The sequence below is a fragment of the Salvelinus namaycush genome, chromosome 33 (assembly GCF_016432855.1).
Source record: "Salvelinus namaycush isolate Seneca chromosome 33, SaNama_1.0, whole genome shotgun sequence".
Lineage (NCBI taxonomy): Eukaryota > Metazoa > Chordata > Actinopteri > Salmoniformes > Salmonidae > Salvelinus > Salvelinus namaycush.
In genome coordinates this window covers 22,837,616-22,859,537 of record NC_052339.1, presented here as the reverse complement: position 1 = coordinate 22,859,537, position 21,922 = coordinate 22,837,616, and the positions used below count along the sequence as shown (strand labels likewise).

Below are 21,922 nucleotides of genomic sequence, written 5' to 3'. Positions count from 1 at the left end.
ACAATAGCACAAAATGTATATTTTAAACTACAATTTAAAAAAATATATACGTGTATGTGGAAGCAGAATGGCAGAGAGAGAGAGAGAGAGAGAGAGAGAGAGATGAAAACAGTGAGTCTGTGATCTCTATGGAGCCGATTGGGATTCTAATGGCGGTCAGTGTGAAACTTGGATCAACCACTCCATCTTGAGAGCGTCACTTGAGGCCCGGGCACTTGTCTGGGTGAGGTGGCGGCCTGGCAGGGCTGGCGGGGGGAGAAGACAGGAGTAACACAGCTAGTGACGTACATGTGTGCAGCAGTAATGAATCATTGAGAAACGCTGCTGCTGCCAGTGGTGGTGAACGCCCCTCACTCTGTCACACACTGAGATGTTTGCTGGTTCCCCTCCAGAATACAACGCAGGTCATCTGGAGTGGTTAGGAGAATGTTAACAAACAGTAATGTCATTGCTTAGTTGAGATTGGTGAGTGTTGCTCGAGAGTGCAGTATGTACAGTATGTATACTATTTCTGCCCATGGCAAAGTATGGAGGAGACTTTGAGAGGAACCAGGTCAAAGGGGGAGAAAGGGTCCCTTGCTTACATTGTGCAGTGCACATCTATGTTGTTTAAGAAAAGTTGAGAAGCTGTAATCCACAGACAGTGCTTCAAAATGGCCATATGCATTCTTAAAGTTGAGCTCTAGTAAGCTCCTATAGCATTCTTAACATCTGTTTAAGACATTTTAAGGGATTACCATATTGCCAGGAAATGTTGGGCAGGTGCATTTCGGGCCCATCTGTGCTTCTTGAAGTTAATTAGTACAATTATGTTAATTTAGAATTTACTCTGAGGTCATCTGTTATAAATATTAATCAAGGCTCAGCACTATTTTATTTCCAATTTATAATTCAGGGCACAAAGTCTGGCATTTGATTGTCTGACTGAGATTCATTATGAGAAGTGCCCCACCAAAATTACAATTCTGTCCATTTTCTGAACACGTCTTGTGCATAGCATTATTATACAGGCTCTTCATGTAGAATAGACCAGCCACTGAGATAAAGAGCAATTACCCACGGGAAAAAACGGGTTAAATCAACGTTGTTTCCACGTCATTTCCACCAAAAAAATGATCTATGATGACGTTGAATCAACGCGGAAAAGGAATTGGATTTGCAAAAAGTCCTCAACATGAAGGCATTTAATCTTTTTTTCTTTTAACCTAAATTCAATGACATGGTGAAATGTTTTGTTTATTTCACGTTTGACAACTAATTGAAAAATAAATTATAACTAGATGTTCAACTGTGTGTGCCTAGTGGGTATGGACAAACAATTATGTCCACATCCAAGCCTGTCTGTGCTGAAAGCACACACACACACACAAACATTATGACTCATCTCATTCAAACTATCCCAGACTTTCACAGATGCATTCCTTCAAGTTACACACATGCGCAGACCCAATCTCTGAGCTCAGAGCGTAACACTTGTCGCGGGTCTTGGCTATATAAATCCAAACTGCCGTCCTTTCTTTGAAGAACATCTTATACCAATTTCTTGAACAACACTACTGGAAGAGGAAGGCAGCTCTCGACAAATACCTTAAATCTTCCAGGACACACAACGGCTCAACTGAAGGTATGAGACCTTTTCTGTTGGCAACAAGTCCATTCATATATCATACTTAATTTTAAACTTTTATTTACATTTGTCTGTCGGCAGGTGACATTACATGTCCTTTTTTCCTCAACATGAAGAGCTGTTCATAGTTTTTCATATTAACTTGATGGATACTGAAAGATCATAAATCATATAGTCTCTCTCTCTGTTAGCTCTCCTTGTGATTTTGTGGACATTTCATCAACCCCTGGATTTATGGACCACTAAATGGATTACTTTGAATTTACATATTCTATTTTATTTATTACTAGCTGTAAATTCCTAGTCCGATAATGCTAGACGACCAGAGTTTAAAATTCTAGACAGTGTATTCTCATCACAATTGAAAACTTTTACATAAAAGTCATGCACATTTATTTTATATTATCCAGCAACTCGCCTCTCCATTTTACGCACAAATTACGCATCAACGTATTGTACAGAAATAATCATCATTGAGAAGAGACGTGAAGTTAATTGGCTCTTTTCTTTTTTAGATTCCTGTTGATCCCCTGACATGAAGCTCAATTTACTTGTCACCACCGTGGTTCTGCTGGTTGCCTTCTTACCGCGCTATGAATGTAGGGCTGTCGAGAGCCCTGACGATGTCCAGCGCTCCACCGCTCCACAGCTCGACGCGCAGCAACAGTCTCTTCCCCTCCTGACGCGACTCGGAGAGGAATACTACATTAGACTGGGCAACGAGAACCGCAACTCTGCCGCGTCCGCACCGAAAGTCATGCACCCGGAGGGCTCCCCAGCGGTCTACAACAGAGCCTTGCAGCTCCAGCTGACGCAGCGCCTTCTACAAGGCAAAGTTGGGGACATCAATAGGTTCATCAGCGGCTTCGCGAACCAGCTCGACGACTCGATGGAGAGGGGGAGGAGGTCCGACGACCCGCCGATTTCTCTAGATCTCACGTTCCACATGCTTCGACAGATGATGGAGATGTCCAGAGCTGAACAGTTACAGCAACAAGCCCATAGCAACAGAAAAATGATGGAGATCTTCGGGAAATGAAAACTGCATCAATCCATCCGCCAAAAGATTTGTTTTTCCGTTTAGCTCAAAACACAATTATCTATACCATAGTGCAGCTTTTCCTTCTTTGTTTATAATGATTTATTTTATAGCTTTAACTTCCAACGATGTAGACTAAATGGGCTTGTACATGACTTGTGTAATTATCAGATTGTAGCCTATATCATGTAAGATAAACTATGTTCTGTTAATTTATATTAGGCTACTGTTGTTAAAGTGCTCAATCCAAACTGTAGCATATACAATATTTTTTCTTTAAGATATGAACATATTTTTTGGTAGACCTTATAGGCTTTGGAAATGAAGTTTTATTGTATGTTATGTTATTTAAGTTTGTTAATAAACTTATGATCAACCAGTCAATTTTTGTTGTGCAAGAGAATGTCTTATATTTATATTTTTCAATAAAATCTGAAAAGTTAAGTTTGCACTTTCCTGTGGATATTTTAAAATTCAACAGTTTATTGCCCATAATAGTTATAGCCTTGAAAACATTTGAATCTAAATTTGGTTTTGTTTAAATACTGCACACAAACCTTTCACTGATCTGAAGTGTTCGGCAAAACAACCTGAACAGGATTGTCTGTATAACCTATTGTCTGTATAACCTATTGTCTGTATAACCTATTGTCTGTATTCAATAAAACAGATCACATTTTCATAAAAAAACTAAACATAGAACATACAAACAATTAAAATCATGAGAGTCCCTAGATGTCCGTACAACAGAAGAAAGTGCGAGGACAGGGCGAGAGCTTTCTTAGATTCCTGTATATGTCTAATTGTATGAGCATCGATCAGCAGCACCTGTCCTTTTCAAACCAACGGCAATAGTTGATATACCATTTGCAATGTGTTGAGAAATAAATCCAAAAAGGAAGATTCAAAAAGGAAGATTACTCTGAATAATACAGATCTAACAAAACATGTTAACAGTTTTTCCGGTCCTTTGAACTGATTTAGGATCAGCTCTCTGCCTGGTGTGTGTGCTCTGATCCTGGACCCAGGCCGTGGGGTCAAAATACACAAAACAATTGATGTGTGTCTGAGAGTCAAGGTCCATTGTCTGCCCTACATAGTAACAGGGGGCTTATTACAGCACAGAGCCTAAGTTGGAAAGGTTGCAGTGAACTATGCTGCAAACGTGATTGGAATGGAAGTGTAAATGATGGATCTGGATCCGGTTTCGATACCTGCTGGTTAAATCACCTCAGAGACCACGGGAGGTCTGTGGGGAGGGGGAGCACTATGACTGGCTAGTAGATGGACAGTTGAAACAGGTTAATAAAACTGAAGAGATGACATGAAATGTACAAAAGGAAAATAGTACATCAGTTGTCTATATGTACATTGAAACAATCCTAACACCAGTCAAGATATCTGGAGAAACTGAACTGATTAACCAGACTATCAGGTCTGATATCTGCATCAGATTTATCTCCACATGGATCCGTGTGTGTGAGACACGTTAAAGCACCACCTCAAGATCCACCTCTCTCACACACACACACACACACACACACACACACACACACACACACACACACACACACACACACACACACACACACACACACACACACACACACACACACACACACACACACACACACACACACACACACACACACCCTCCACTCAGATGGAAGGAGGTATATGGATCGCACAACAAGCTCCCTGACATCGTTAGCAGAACTGAGGCAGTGAGACGTGTGAACTAACTCCTGTTTACTGCTAAGGAGGGGAGGTGTAAGAGAAAGACCTCATGAAGAAATGGTGTTGGAGGCCAACGGAAACGACTTTGCCCTACATGCCTATAATGGTCTATATACTCTGCCGGAGACAAGGTTTCTACAGGGAGGAAGTAGTGGTGCATTCAGATGTTAAGGAAGAAGGACACCTGACCAAAAAAGTTTTATGCACACACTTTATTTATGCAACGTAATATACACTGTGACAATATGCAGGCAAAATATCATCTTAAAAACGTTTTTTTCTTATTTTTTTCAAATGAGAAAATCAAATCAAGTTTATTTTATATAGCCCTTCGTACATCAGCTAATATCTCGAAGTGCTGTACAGAAACCCAGCCTAAAACCCCAAACAGCAAGCAATGCAGGTGTAGAAGCACGGTGGCTGGGAAAAACTCCCTAGAAAGGCCAAAACCTAGGAAGAAACCTAGAGAGGAACCAGGCTATGAGGGGTGGCCAGTCTTCTTCTGGCTGTGCCGGGTGGAGATTATAACAGAACATGGCCAAGATGTTCAAAATGTTCATAAATGACCAGCATGGTCAAATAATAATCAGGAATAAATGTCAGTTGGCTTTTCATAGCCGATCATTAAGAGTTGAAAACAGCAGGTCTGGGACAGGTAGCACGTCCGGTGGACAGGTCAGGGTTCCATAACCGCAGGCAGAACAGTTGAAACTGGAACAGCAGCAAGGCCAGGTGGACTGGGGACAGCAAGGAGTCATCATGCCCGATCGTCCTGACGCATGGTCCTAGGGCTCAGGTCCTCCGAGAGAGAGAAAGAAAGAGAGAAGGAGTGAATTAGAGAGAGCATACTTAAATTCACACAGGACACTGGATAAGACAGGAGAAGTACTCCAGATATAACCAACTGACCCTAGCCCCCCCGACACATAAACTACTGCAGCATAAATACTGGAGGCTGAGACAGGAGGGGTCAGGAGAAAAGACTGCTTGTTGTCTCTTACAGTAATTGAAAAACCTATACTGTATATATTAAACCTATATATTATTCTCCCATGTGAAGTCCTAATGTTACCAAATATAATTTTGCTTTATCTTACCACCTGTGCGTTCCTTCATGGAATACTTTTTCATTAAAAACAAAAACATAAAAAGGCAAAAACCATGAAAGTCCTCCGAAGGTTCTTGTTTGAGATGTTCAGCCTATGATATTCTATAATGATGTAGATCAGACGGTGGCATCTTGCCAACTTCATTAAAAAAACAGCACTGCTGCTTAGGCAAAGTGCTACAATGGCAGTCTGAGGGAACACTAAAACGAGCCACATCTCCTTTTGAAAAAACAAAACAAAAACACTGGTAGTACATTCCTTTTTTCTTTAAATAGGTAGACTCAGCTGTGAATTTAATTAAGGCAAAAAAGTTTTCCCAGAGTGAACTTCCTGACTCGAAGTCCTGAAATGCACTCCTATTGGGCAAAAAACATGTCCATATCCAGCTGCATCCAACCACAGACTTGGGAGGAAGTCCCAGGAGAGTTTTGTGGCAGAATGATCAGTCTATCACCTGTGCAGGTATGCTCCAGGTAGTTGGCAATAGGCACTGATCACGGATCAGCTTTCCCTCTCCCACTCCTAACCTTAACCATTAGGGCAGGGATGGATCATCAACTAGATTCAGACGCGGGACAATTTGTTATTGAGCGGATGGTCAGGGGGCTGGAACTTAATTACAAATAATTTGTAGATTGCAAATTGACCGCAAGAAGCCCAAACAGATACAATATTTGACAAAAACATAAAACCTTGCTTACATTTGTATACGACCATATATCTCTCTATTATGCGTAGGAATATTTTGGAACAGATTTCCCAAATTAAAATCACATGGAGCTGATTTGCTGGTGTTTTTTTAGTCTTTTTCGGCCTGCCAGTTGGGGAACCCTGCATTAGGGGAAAAACTCAAAATTGACATTAGATCAGCAACTAGAGACTTCTCCACCATCTACCTCCTCATACTCATCATCTACAGACAGAGGGATATGGAAGTGAGGGATGAATGAAGAAAAACAACAGCATCTATGGAAAGCTTAATGTTGCTTTTACCTAGCCTGTTTTCAGATCAATAAAGATAACAGACAGGAAACAAGGAAAGGAAATGACACAAGACAATTTAGATGCACCCCCCATCCCTTTAGGACCTGAGATGTTTGTAATTTAGATGCACCCCCCATCCCTCTAGGACCTGAGATGTTTGTAATTTAGATGCACCCCCAATCCCTCTAGGACCTGAGATGTTGACAATTGAGATGCACCCCCAATCCCTCTAGGACCTGAGATGTTGACAATTGAGATGCACCCCCCAATCCCTCTAGGACCTGAGATGTTTGCAATTGAGATGCACCCCCCCATCTTTCTAGGACCTGAGATGTTGACAATTGAGATGCACCCCCTCATCCCTCTAGGACCTGAGAAGTTGACAATGACAGAGCCTCTGTGTGCAGGGGCAGACTTTTATTTATTTTTATTTGACCTTTATTTAACCAGACAAGTTAAGAACAAATTCTTATTTACAATGACGGCCTACCAAAAGGCAAAACGCCTCCTGCGGGGACGGGGGCTGGGATTAAAAAAACAACTACAAAAAGAAAGGAAAAAAAATATAGGACAGAACACACATGACGACAAGAGAGACAACACAACACTACATAAAGAGAGACCTAAGACAACAACATACAGTAGCAAGGCAGCAACACATGACAACACAGCATGGTAGCAACAACATGGTAGCGGCACAAAACATGGTATAAACATTATTGGGCACAGACAACAGCACAAAGGGCAAGAAGGTAGAGACAACAATACATCACTGATTAACATAGAGAGACTCAATGACAAAGCCTCTGTGTGCAGGGGCATACATAGAGAGACTCAATGACAAAGCCTCTGTGTGCAGGGGCATACATAGAGAGACGCAATGACAAAGCCTCTGTGTGCAGGGGCATACATAGAGAGACTCAATGACAAAGCCTCTGTGTGCAGGGGCATACATAGAGAGACTCAATGACAAAGCCTCTGTGTGCAGGGATACTCAAGAAGTGCTAGAGCTGGGACGATAAACTGGAAATTATCGACACCGATCACACAGATCACTTATTGCAGGCATGTTGCTGATATCGTTCATTATGATAAGTAGCCTATACTAGAGAAATGTGAAGTTTGAAATGAAATGTTTGCTAATGTGGATGATTGTTATTGGGACAATTGATGGCTACAACTATCAAACTAGTAATAGTAGTTTAAAGGATAATAAATAAATACAACTATGGTGCACATTAATGCTATAAACTTATCGTTCTATTTATCACATAAATTCAGCCAATTTATCACGATATGGATTTTTGTCTATATCGCCCAGCTCTAATAAGACGCTTCACGGCCAACTCTTCCTACCTGAGATGAAGTCGATGTTAACGGTGTAGTGATCCATCGCCTCATATCCACGCTCCACCTTATCCAGGTGGGAGGTGCTCGACGCCTCCCCAATCCTGACACACACGGAGAGTCAGGCTTCCCTTATTCTGTGTGGTCTCTATAGATCTGTAAATAATGTGGTACATGAAACACACTTTGTTTGATCAATAATTAGTGTTAGGCAGCAAATGTACTCACTTTTTAATGAGGTCTTTTGCAGTGTGAAACTTAAATCAGGATTCAAGCCTGAATGTTGAGGAAGTGTGTTTGTGTCAGTCACCTGTAAGAAGACGGCCATCTCTGGTTCCTCCATGGTCTGTATGCCTGTCTCTACGGTCCTACAGCTCCGCTCCAGGTGCTCTCTGTACTTCTTAAACCACGGATGTAGTTAAGCTTCTCTTCCTGCTCGGCCTCCAACTTCAAACTTAAGTCCCTCTTCCTCTCCTCCAAGATGGCGTACAGATGGTCCAACTTCTCACACACCTGGGATTTCTGCCTCCTGCCGTTCTCCTGTACACAGGCAACCACACACACATGGACAGACAGATGGACACACGCAAGTGTTTTCTCCAGTTCCGTGCCTAGTGGACACGACCCAGTTCTGAACACGACCCAGCTCTACATGGCAATCCTGGGTAACACCACCACGAGTGACACAGAGGGGACTGGAGCCGCTCCAGCTTCCTCCCCAGTACAGCTACTAGCTAGCTCATCAACTCCAGTGTGTGTGTGTGTGTGTGTGTGTTGTGCGTGTGCACATCAGGGGTGTCCACTCTCTCCCCATCAGTTCTCCTCCTGGTTTCTCAGTGTGAGCGAGTGGGAAGGCAGTAACATTTCTGTGTGTTTCTTGGTATGTGTGAGGGAGGAGAAGGAATCTCTGGAAATGTATGTGTTTATTCGTGTGAGGCAGTACAACACAGGCAGTAGAACACCTAGTCATTTTTCTAAGTGTATGTGTGTATTTGGGGAATGGGGTGGGGGGGCTGATTACAGTAACATCCTGGTTTCAGTTGTCTGGCTGTGTGAGAGACACACAGACAGACAGAGACAGAAAGACAGGTGCTGCCACACTGGGCCAGTCACCTCTATGGTCTGGCAGGTCTCCTTTAACTGACTGATGATGCCCTGGATCCTGTCGTTGTTCCCCATCATCATCGCTATCCCGTCAGTCAACTCCGTCTGTGGCCGCCGCAGCACACGCACCAGCACACACAACCACACACACACACACACACAACCACACAAAACCACAGGAACGAGAAGCCAAGAAGCATCAGTCACTGAGTGAGTTGCAATGAACTGACATATACACAGGAGGCAACTTTCCCATTTCACCTACTGTACTGTAAATGTCTTGAAGAAGATGTTTTCCTACATCAGCCAGTCCTCACCTTCTGTGTCTGGTACATGCTTTTGAGCGGCGCCACCTCACAGTCCTGGTGGGCTCCAAACACCTTGCACATGGAGCAGGTGGGCACGCTGTGGGTCACACAGTAGATGTTGACCTCCTCCTCCTCGTGCTCTTGGCACATGGCCTGCTCCTCCGTTCCTCTCTGGGGCCGCTGGCCTAGGGCTGCTGGAGGGGGAAGGAGACATGCTGAGACTCCCAACACTAGGGGTGCATCTTACTGTAATAGTATAGTGGCTTCCTCTCCTGATCAGTTGAGGTTAGATTCAGGCTGCCTGCCCATGGTAACTGAACACCCCACCATGCAGTCAGAAGGTCATCATAGGTAACATCACATCCTGAGCCATGAGCATCTGTACAGACCATATCTAAATGGAGTGTTGTGTGTGTCGTACACTTCCTCCAAATACACACCACACACACACCACAGACCACACACACACCACACCCCACACACACACCAAGTCCGTTGGAAGTATATCATTGTGTCACTGACTTGTACCGGAAACCTCTTGCCAACTGAATCACCCCTCTGACTCACTGTGGGGCTATGGGTTCATATGGGCACCAGTGCTGAGTGACAGACACAATGCCTCCATCTCCCAACACAACACAAGGAGACACACAACATGACCCTCTTCTACTCCTCTCTCTCCCTTTTTCTGTTGCCCTAGAGGGTCCCTACTCCACTTCTATCTACAGTATACACACACACTCTCTTTCCGACTAGCAAGCACTCAAAAACACACAGTAAGTATCCCTCTTCTTCTCTCTTTTGTTCTCTCTGTCGAGCTAGTGAGTGTCCTCAAACACACAGAGCACCCCTCCATTCCATCCCTCTCTCTCTCTCTCTGTGTCAAGCGGAAGAGAGTTTTGTCTCAGAAATAAAGCCTGAAGCACTAAGCGTGATGTTGGATACAGGACAGTAGAGAGCTAGATTACATTGCCTCTGGGCTCCTATTCTTAAAAGCATGTAATCAGTTACATATAATCTGATTACAAAAAACTGTAACTGTAATCGGTTACGTTACCAGCAAAAATATTGTAATCCGATTACAGATTATTTTGGAAAACTAGATGACTACTTATTGGATTACATTTCAATTCAGAAGGATGTTTGTGGGAAAAAATACACAGTAAGGCATTAGTCACACTTCTTCCAAATACACACCACACCACACACACACACACACACACACACACACACACACACACACACACACACACACACACACACACACACACACACACACACACACACACACACACACACACACACACACATACATTATGACACCATTCGGTTTAAGGCGCAAATTTAAGTTTGTTCCACCTGAGCGAGTCTGACCACAAGTCAGTGACCACTATGATGACACACCAAATGCATTTGATGGAACCTTTTTGTCTTCTTCTAATGCCTTCTTTGTCTTCTTCTAAATGGAAAGTAATGAGATAACATAACTAAATGTGGATAATCCAAAAGTTCTGTTACTGATAAAAAATTCAGACAGGTTAACTAGTAACTAACGGATTACATTTAGAAAGTAACCTACCCAACCCTGCTTAAAAGCAACGTGTTCATCTCATGCATTCTTATAGCTCCAAACCCCCACCGCAAAGCAGTGAGAAGACTACACTCTCACTACAAAAACACTGACACTTATTTTACCCGGTGTTAAATATAAACAGTAATCCTTCATGTAAATGCAATGTTTGTGAACTACATACTTCCTTGACTGTATTTAGCTCTAGCTGTTGTCACCGCTGTTTCTTCTGGAGGGAGCCATCTACATGTTAGTAATTTAGCAGACACTACAGAGCAATTAGGGTTAAGTGCCTTGCTCAAGGGCACATTGACAGATTTTTCACCTAGTCGGCTCGGGGATTCAAAGCAGAAACCGTTCAGTTACTGGTCCAACGCTCTTAACCGCTAGGCTACCTGCTGCCTGGTTAAAAACATCACCTGTATCTCATTATTTGTTTATCAACTCTAGTTTAGAAACTACTACTAGTCACGTTCACCAGCCACCATGTGTCTTTATAAGGCAGCCTGGAGGTCTGGTAAACAAGGTGAGAAAAGTAGTCAATATTGAAGAAAACATTCAGTATGAGTGGCACCAGGACTTTTTTTCCTGAGAACAGTTTTAACACATTTTACGTGTAGGTTGTATGAGTTTTTAATATTTCTATCAGAAGAGAAAATGTCACATTGCTATCATTATGAGTATCTCACTGTTCAATGCCCTAACTGACCTACTTTTAGAATTCCCTGTTCAATGCCCTAACTGAACACCTTTTAGAATTCACTGTTCTGTCTTCTTGTAGGAAATTCAGTGACATATTGGAAGTAGTTTAAAGCCTGGTAATGGAATAAAGGAAGCTAAGGAAATTACACATAGAAATGGATTTTGGCCGAAAGTCACAAAATTGAGTAACTGGATGTCTGTGCTTTCAGTCTGTGGTATAGTAGGATCCTGCAAATTGGACCACTTATGGTAGTGATGATGGTGGTGGTGGTGTCTATCTGAGACGGTGGTTACTTTCTTTAATAATTACGTTTTTAAATGATTACTGTAATACGAACTGTACCGTACCTGTAACAAGCTAGCGAGTACATGGAGCAAATAGTTTCCCCCCAGTTTTCTCATCTGTTCATGCACCTTGGTTGGAAAGCAAAGTCCAGGTACCGGAAGTATTATTTTTCCTTTGGACTCCTATAGTGTACGACTCTTTCACCTGGTGGACTCCTGTTTGAACATGTCGATGATGTTGTCCACCAGCAGGTTCCTCTGGAGCCCGTAGACCGTGTGGTGGTCCAGGACCACCTCGTGCCTGCAGGACGAGCACCGGAAACGGCCACCGGAGGTCACTGACCCCCCCTCTGGTTGGGAGGTATGGGTTGGAGGCCTAGACAGGATAGAACAGACGGAGGCATAATACAATGTAGACCAAATGTAACACCTATTATTGCTTATGGGTACTATTTCATGTGAAAACTGCAGTCACATTTGAGGCTACACAAAATTACATGGATGTACAAAGCTGAGATTGAACACTGGAATGGCTCGTGGCAACAAGATAATACAAAGCATAAAATGAGAACAATACAGAGGATCTGCGGTAGGCTACAGTACATACAGATGTGGGATCTTGATTTGACCCTGCAGCAACAGGAAATGTGAATTATTGTGTAGGTGTTGATACATTTCTGGTACGGGCAAATCAAGTCTGAAGATTTTAAGTGGAAATTACAAAATGTAAACGCCTTTAAACATTGAATACACTGCATTTCTTGCTGTGCAGGAAATTCCCTGCAACAAAAGGGTGATCAAATAAGATCTTACACCTGTAGCCTCAGTGCCTAGACAAGAACCAAACAAAAACAACATCCCCCAATACACAGTCAAACTCGTTGTTATAGATATAGAGAAACAAATAATAGTCTATGGATAATGCGTAGACACAGTTTAATCTATAGTTCTATCACATACTAGCCTTCTCTAAAATACTTTCCAATACTCCAATGTAATTGCAGGCCTACTTTACCTTAAAGATATCATTGGCACACTTTGTACAGAGGTTGTGTTGCCACGGTAAAATGCCCACTGTTTTGGTAAATGTTTCCAGGCAGATGGAACAAATCAGCTGCTTCTCCAAGTTATCTTTGACGTTTCTCTTCTGATGCACCCACTCCGTTAAGACGTTAAAATAGTGTTAAAAGCGTCAAATGAATAATAGGCAATGGTTAATCCTGCATCATAACATCACAAGCCATTTATTTCGGAGTGAAGTTGAAAGAAGGGCCACAGTAATAGCACTGGTTCAAGCTGTTCCTCATACAGAGTTTCACGTGGCCCCCAATCTGGCAGCTCGAGCGAGTGTCAGGGCTGTTTTTAGAAAGTGTCACGTCACTTGCGTTTACTTGCCCATATATGAAACTGATACTAATTAGTGCATGAGCAGCTGATGTTTCCTTGCAGTAGGACTATAGTCTACATGCTGACCCTATTTAATGTAAAGCTGTACACATGTCATGAAACTGTTAGCCTATATGCAAATATCAATGTATAACGTGTTTGGGGCCCTAACCTAGTAAACGTAAATCTGGGACACTCCAATTAGTATGTTACATTTCGTATGGTATGTATTAATTTGTGGATGTCCATCATCCATTTCGTTTGATATCTTATGAATTACAATTCATATGATACAGTATGTTACGAATTGCAATAAGTACAATATTTTACGAATTCCAATTTGTTGTTGCTAACTTTAGCTAGGTGGCTAACGCTAAAGTTAGCTAGGTGGCTTACGTTAGCTAGGCTAAGGTTAGGGGTTAAGGTTAGGGCCAGTGCTTAAATTGTAAAATGTGGAGACACATATTGTACAATATGAGGAGGAAATTATAGTCCTAAAAAAGCTTTCACTGACTCAAACAATGAAGCACAGCTCACTCGCTGGCGAACAATGTTTGCTCAATAGACCTATCGGGAAGTTGATCAAATATTTTGGTAGTCAACAGTCATATTACAGTCTTCTCTTTTAAGCAGCAGCCATTTACCTTCCAGTCTGTGTTTTCCCGCCATTCTATTTGAAATATTGCCAAAGGCTTGTTCTGGCTGCATGCTGTTCACTGACAGATCTGCCACATGTTCTATATGCCTTGTGTTTGGGCTACATAAACACAATCCACAGCTAGGCTATTTAAAAAAAAAGAAGCTATTGGTCATCTGTGGTTAAATTACAGGCCTACTCCTGGTTTAGTATTCTGAATAATTGTATTTCTTTCTGAACTGACAGCAGTAATTCTATTACTTTGGCAAATGTATTTAAATTAATCAGGGGTGCTGCAGCTCTCCCAGCCCCCTTCCCACGGCTATGATTCTATAAGGAAATAAATGATCAAGTGCAACGCTGGAGAGATGACAGTTGCAGGCTCATGTCTAGCAGAGAGAGGGAGCGAGATCATAGAAAGTGAATCTCAGTCTAGTTCTGAGAGAGATACAGGAGTGCTTCTCTCTCTCACCACAGCAATGGCCATGCATTGGTCTCAAACATAGGCTATAATGTTGAGCAAATCATAATCCCGGGCAGGCCCAAACACAAATGAATTCTTTGAATATCATGCGCGGGCTGAAAATCTGCGTTTTAATATAACTTTTTTTTTAAGGGGCAGGAGAATTAATGGGAATGCAACTTGAATGAACTCTGATTGCTTTTATTCAAATTTTTACATTGCAAACACGGCCGGGTCCTGCTCCGGCAAATTAAGCACTGGTTAGGGTTAAGGTTAGGAGTTGAGTTAAAGGGTTAAGGCTAGGGACAGGATTAGCTTAAGTAGTTGCAAAGTTGCCTAAATTTCAAACATACAACCTTTGGTTTGCTTGATGTTGGTGTTATAGACTTACCCACCCACCTTACTTTTGACTCAAGTAACCTTCTCTCTTATGCAATCATAACCAACAAAACATATCATACTATTTTGAGTATCTCGGATTTACATTTACTATGTTACGTCTAGTCTATGAAACCAGGCTGGTTGTTCTGGGGCAAAACATGCTATGGTAGGATAGACATATTGGGCTGATAATACAAATGATGTATTGATAAGAAACAGGTACTGGTGGGCATGTCTGTGTTATTATTGGAATAGATGGATGGATGGATAGAGGTTACTTGATGTACTATGGCATTTTAAAATAATGTGTACCTTTATTAAAATGTATCCGATTATGTGATCAGAATCATGAACAGTATCTCGTACAAAAAGTAATATCTCGCGCTGGAAATACCGCAGGTGCAGATCTATAAGAGGCACATTCACGTCTCAAATACATTCTAATCGTTGAGATACATTATAGCCACGCATCTACCCAGCATATTTCCTAAGCATAAAAACCAACCTGTGTGCGGCACAAGGCCAGTTGTGTAAAGCCCGTAGCATGATTTTGAGTTTTTTGAGACATGGATCGATCCCACCCAGGAACACATGATTATTTACAATAGTTTTTACACTGTACTTAAAACATTAATCGTATGACAACAAAGTTTACTCTGTTTATTAAAATAAACTGCATTGTTGGTTAAGGGCTTGTAAGTAAGCATCTCACCGTAAGGTCTACACCAGTGGAATTTGGCGCATGTGACAAATACAATTGAATTTGATAAACATAAGAGAGTTTATTCCCTTAGAACTTGGTACACTGTACTTAAAACAATAATGACAATGACAACAATAATAATAATAATATTGACAACAATAATTACAAGTTTTAATAAAGTTTTTTTGTCTTCCATTCTTTATTATAATAATGTTTATTCCCTCAGACAAAATACGTTTTACAGGAGAGGGGACCCACTGTGATGAACTAGTTTTACAGGAGAGGAAGGGACCCACTGTGATTAACTCGTTTTACAGGAGAGGAGGGGAACCACTGTGATAAACTCATTTTACAGGAGAGGAAGGGACCCACTGCGATTAAAGGGACCCACTGCGATTAACTAGTTTTACCGTTTTTCAAGCAAGATGACGTCACAGATTCCCATCAGACCAACACCTTGAATGCCTAACAAGTTATCTAAAAAACACTGTTTTGTTAAAAATCTATTTTTTACGCTTTAGTGCGTGTACTTTACTCTGTTTATAGTTGGGATATCGCTGGAGGACGCTTTGTATTTGAAGGACTTTGCATTTGCCATTTCTGTCGAATGCATTCAGTTGTACAATTGACTAGGTAACTCCCTTTCCTTTCCCTTTAATGCAAATAAAGACAATATAAAAAAACAAGAGAAGATTGCTTTACATTGAGGTTTAATAGAATGAAATCAAAGGAATATTTATGAGTGTTAGAGCACAATGGAAAGGCATGTATCTTACTCATAAAGACAACTCTAAAGCAGCTCATAGAGAAGATTACTTTGAGATTAACTTGAATGAAATCAAAGCCATAGTTATGATAGTGTTGGAGCACAACTCTTCATACAACAAACGTATTCACACACTAACTATAGCAATTAGTTTATGATACAAGACATATTCACCGCGATTAGAATAAATGGTTGGCCTTTGCGCAACATTTACACAAAATAGTAATGGACAATAATATATACAGTGATATTCAGCAATGTATGTACAGTAATGTAAAAGAATGGACAGTACCTGTGAAATAAATACAAATCAAACAAGTCCAAACCACTTCCATTAATGGAAATAGATTTTCAGCTCCTATTTATTTCTGTGTGTGTGTGTGTCTGTAGAGTCATTCCCCCTTCTTCACCATCCATCTCCACCTTTCAGTCACATAAAAGGCAGTAGATATTTTCCTGCCACTCAAGGCAAGCCGGTATGTGTGTGAGGGCTGTCGGGGCCTTGTTTCAGCGGCTGGTGGCTGCACAGATGTGTACAGGTGGCTGTACAGATGTGTACAGGTGGCTGTACAACCTGTACCGACGGCCGGAGGGATGCTGCTCTAAGGATTTTTTATTTTCTCAGTTCGCCCATTCCTCACTCCTTCCTCTGCATCGAGGCCTCCAGCTCCCATTGAAAGAAGGCAGCCGCAGCAAAATCCTCAAATGGTATCCTTGAATTGGTGAGGTTTTCTGCTGTGGAAGTGCAGGTGGAAGGGGATGTGGCATTACGTTACTCTCTGCAATAACATAATGTCACAGCTGTGCGTCTCTAGAGATTCTCTGGGCTGGTGTTAAGAGCACAGCAGATCCACCCACTTCAGGGTCTCTTCCTCCCCGTGGTGCTTGACCAGTAGGACATCACTGGCAGTTCTAATGGGCTCTGTCCATGGGCCGTGGTCCATGAGGAAAAAGCAACATCTCTTGATGGGCCCAGTGGAGAAGCTTTCAAGGGCAGTGGCAGAGGTGGGCTTGGCAGATCTGAAAGAGAGGCACAATATTATTTTTAATGACAAAGCCTTTACTATACACTAACCTAAATCATGTGTGTGTGTGTTAGAATGAGTTAGTGCCTGCACACATAATTATGTGTGTGATTTCATTTGAATTACCTGTATCCAGCAGGAACTCTTTTGTTGTGTCAGGAGCTGGTGCCAAAGGGGAGGGGAACAGGACAACCTGCAGGGAGGACCACTGTTAGAGCTGGGCCTGCGCTGCTGGGCCCGGATCGGTCTCAGCAGAGGAGAGCCAGGTCATGCATGTCATCCCTCTCCTGAAATAGAGGCCCAATTACCTTAAATGAGAATAATCATAAAGCTAAACTATGTGAGTGAGTGAGCGTGTAATTGAGAGGCGGAGAGTGAACTGTGTGATCATGTCACTGTGCTGTTTCTTTTTTGTTGCATTCAGTCACTTAATGCACAATATGAGCTTTTCCTGACTGCTCAGTGTACTCGCCATGGCAACCCATGGTGTGTGTGTGTGTGTGTGTGTTCATATGACACAAAAGCTTGTCAAGCTGACCGAGTCCTTGTAGTAGGACATTGAAAGATTAGCTTTGGCATCAACTACTAGTGTACAGTAGAAAGGATATAAAACATTCAGATCTGGATTGACATCGGGTTACTCATGTGAATTTACAAAACCTCTAGGACTTATTCATCACTCGACTTTAACAACAGATGGGGCCTCCCGAGTGGCACAGTGGTCACTAGAGATCCTGGTTCGAGTCCAGGCTCTGTCGCAGAAGACCGGGAGACACATGGGGCGGTGCACAATTGGCCCAGCATCTTCCGGGTTAGGGGAGTGTTTGGCCGGCAGGGATGTCCTTGCTCTAGCGACTCCAGTGGTGGGCCTGGCGCTGACACGGTCGCCAGGTGTACGGTGTTTCCTCCAACACATTGGTGTTTCTGGGTTAAGCGGGCATTGTGTCAAGAAGCAGTGCGGCTTGGTTGGGTCGTTTTTTCAGAGGACGCATGGTTCTTGACCTTTGTCTCTCCCGAGTCCGTACGGGAGTTGCAGCGATGAGACAAGACTGTAACTACCAATTGGATACCATGAAATTGGGGGTAAAAAAACATACATTTTTAAAAATGAGTTTAACAACAGATGTAGGTTACATTGCAAGTGTGTACACACCTCTCAACCCTTGTGATATACATTAATTGGCACAACCGTTGTTGACAAATGCATTACGTATCTGTTGTTCCACCTGAGTGTAGACTAAGCCTGTTCATGTTCCAATTCTTGTCAGTGACTCCAAATCTAAATATCAACTTGAGTGATCTTAATTTTACTCAATTCGAAGTCAGATCTCTGGTCTTTCCTGCTAGGGTCAAGCGGCTTCTCGTTCGGGAATGGAGGACCTAGGATAATGGAATATTAACATGAAGTATGCATAACTTATAAAGATATATACGGCACCCACAATGGTGGCAGCTTTTTGTTTGCTGTGTGTTTAAAAACAATAGCACACCATGCTCAATATAATATATGGAAATCATTCTCAATCTAAGTATCATCTGTAAATGAATGACACCAGATGTGTCTCATCTGACTTAGAATTGCTGATACTATCTTTGTCTATTTTTTAAAAGAAAATCTGCCACTGAAGCACACACTTCTATCTAGTGAGAGTGCACAGAATATTTTAGCTTTAATTACCTGGTTGTACCATTGAAGACAACTTTTTCATGGGACACCTGCTGGTATGGATAAAGGCTTGAGTATTTTCACTCTTTAAAGCAGGGAAATAGCTAAACAATTGACACCACCACAGCTGCATGAATTGGTGATCTCTCCATATGTTTATCTATCAATTTCTAAGCCCAACTAGCTAGACAGAAGTTTTCAGGCTGCATTGTTGTCAATCAGTAAAGGTGTAACTTAGCTAGCTACTGTAACGTTACTGTACTAGCCTACTGTAGCCTACAACCAAGCTAGATAGCTAGCTACAAAGAAAGCAATCAATTTCATCAACAGTCTTTTTAGCTAAATATATGTAGCTAGTGTGATCGCATGCTAAACAACTTAAGAGATGATTAGAAAGTTCTAAAAGCAAAAGTGACCCCTGTCTTTTTGGGGAGTGCTGCTCTGCTGGCGAACTGGATCTGTACTAGAGAGGCAGCTAAAGTTAGCTAGCTAGCTAGTTAGCTTTGTGGCTAGCTATCTTGGACATAAATGAAAGAAAACAATTGCAGTTGTGTTGTTCCCAGATGGTGAAATGCCAGATCGGTCTGTAATAACAAACTTAAACCTCTACGAGATCAGTGTACCCCCCGCGGGACAGTTGAGCTAATGTAGGCTAATGTGATTAGCAAATATCCCAGGACATATCTGATATGGGCAGAAAGCTTATATTCTTGTTAATCTAACTGCACTGTCCATTGTAGCTATTACAGTAAAAGAATACCATGCTATTGTTTGAGGAGAGTGCACTTACGAATGTGAAAATGTATTAATAAACCAATTAGGCACATTTGGGCAGTCTTGATACAACATTTTGAACAGATGTGCAATGGTTCATCGGATCAGTGTAAAACTTTGACACATACACTGCTGCCATTTAGTGGACAAAATCTAAATTGCACCTGGGCTGAAATAATACATTATGGCCTTTCTCTTGCATTTTAAAGATGAAGGTACAAAAAATAATCACATGTTTTTTTCTTTGTATTATCTTTTACCAGATCTAATGTGTTATATTCTCCTACATTCATTTCACATTTCCACAAACTTCAAAGTGTTTCCTTTCAAATGGTATCAAGAATATGCATATCCTTGCTTCAGGTCCTGAGCTACAGGCTCAGATTTGGGTATGTCATTTTAGACTACATTTAAAAAAAAAAAGGTCTGATCCTTATTAATAAAGTACAAAAGGGAAAATAAATAAACATAAATATGGGTTGTATTTACAATGCTGTTTGTTCTTCACTTGTTGATCTTTTTCTTGTGGCAACAGGTTACAAATCTTGCTGCTGTGATGGCACACTATGTGTCTCTAATATGATCATACATTTGGCAGGAGGTCAGGAAGTGCAGCTCAGTTTCCACCTCATTTTGTGGGCAGTGTGCACATAGTCTATGGTGGCCTTTCTCAATAGCAAGGCTATGCTCTGTACATAGTCAAAGATTTCCTTACATTTGGGTCAATTACAGTGGTCAGGTACTATGCCACTGTGTACTCTCTGTTTAGGGCCAAATAGCATTCTAGTTTGCTCAGTTTTTTTTTTTTTTATTCTTTCCAATGTGTCAAGTAATTATCTTTTTGTTTTCTCATGACTTGGTTGGGTCAAATTTTGTTGCTGTCCTTTGGTTCTGTGGGGTCTGTTTGTGTTTGTGAACAGAGCCCCAGGACCAGCTTGCTTAGGGGACTCTTCTACAGGTTCATCTCTTTGTGTAGGTGATGGCTTTGTTGTGGAAGGTTTGGAAAACGCTTCCTTTTAGGTGGTTGTAGAATTTAAAGGCTATTTTCTGGATTTTGATAATTAGCGGGTATCGCCCTAATTCTGCTCTGCATGCATTATTTGGTGTTTTACGTTGTACACGGAGGATATTTTTGCATAATTCTGCATGCAGTCTCAATTTAGTGTTTGTCCCATTTTGTGAATTCTTGGTTGGTGAGCGGACCCCAGACCTCACAACCATAAAGGGCAATGGGTTCTATAACGGATTCCCGTATTTTTAGCCAGATCCTAATTGGTTTGTCGAATATATTACACCCATAGCGATAAGACTTACCATCGAGATGAATAAGAAAAGTTAAGGAAAGTCAATCTTTACTATATCAGGCTACCGCTATAGCGCGCGAAATACTGCCATAAAGTAATTTAAATGAGTACTCACATTAACTTATACATGGCCACGCGCTGGGACGGGAAAAGTTTTGGAGAATGCGGGCATCGATCCCGCTACTTCTCGCATGCTAAGCGAGCGCTCTACCATTTGAGCTAATTCCCCACATAGCTAAAAAGGGAGCAGTGGATAAAATGAATAGAGCAGGCTATCTCGAGTGCTGTTTTGACTGTAGCTACAATGTTGCTACTTCCCTCGCAGTGAAACATTTTCAGGCAGTTCTTTCTCGGCACTGGCACCTATGTGAAACTAGTCACACTAGTGGAATGTTAAGGAAAGTCAATCTTTACTATATCAGGCTACCGCTATAGCGCGTGGCTGGCCATGCCTGCGCGAAATAATGCCATAAAGTAATTTAAATGTGTACTCACATTAACTTATACATGGCCACGCGCTGGGACGGAAAAAGTTTTGGAGAATGCGGGCATCGATCCCGCTACTTCTCGCATGCTAAGCGAGCGCTCTACCATTTGAGCTAATTCCCCACATAGCTAAAAAGGGAGCAGTGGATAAAATGAGAAACGGGAAAAGTTTTGGAGAATGCGGGCATGCGGGCATTATTTTGAATGCGAACCGCATTCAAAATAAAAGTCCCTGATTAAAAAAACTTGATATTGCACTGTGAACGTATGACACTTCAGAATTGCATTGGGAGCATAATTATATTTCACTGTACAGACTTACCTATGAATTGTGAATCAGTCTATTCAGTGACACTCACAAAACACAACTGTAAAGAGTTAACACAAATATTAGTGTCATAGCTCTTATTGCGGGACTCTGAAACCATTGTAAAATTAACCACATGAAGCTTACCAGTCAACCTACTATGTGTATTGCACATACATTTTTCACTGAAAATGACACCCACAGAAAACAAC

General features: G+C 41.7%; 1 protein-coding gene and 1 pseudogene across 1 annotated transcript; one reads left to right on the top strand and one right to left on the bottom strand.

Annotated features, from left to right (window-relative positions):
* Positions 1–2,162: 2,162 nt before the first annotated feature.
* Positions 2,163–2,666, top strand: LOC120028065 (corticoliberin-1-like). The gene has a single exon (XM_038973216.1). It carries the CDS (start codon positions 2,163–2,165, stop codon positions 2,664–2,666), a length of 504 nt encoding a protein of 167 aa, XP_038829144.1.
* Positions 2,667–6,311: 3,645 nt separating this feature from the next.
* Positions 6,312–21,046, bottom strand: LOC120027712 (annotated as a pseudogene).
* Positions 21,047–21,922: the final 876 nt, after the last annotated feature.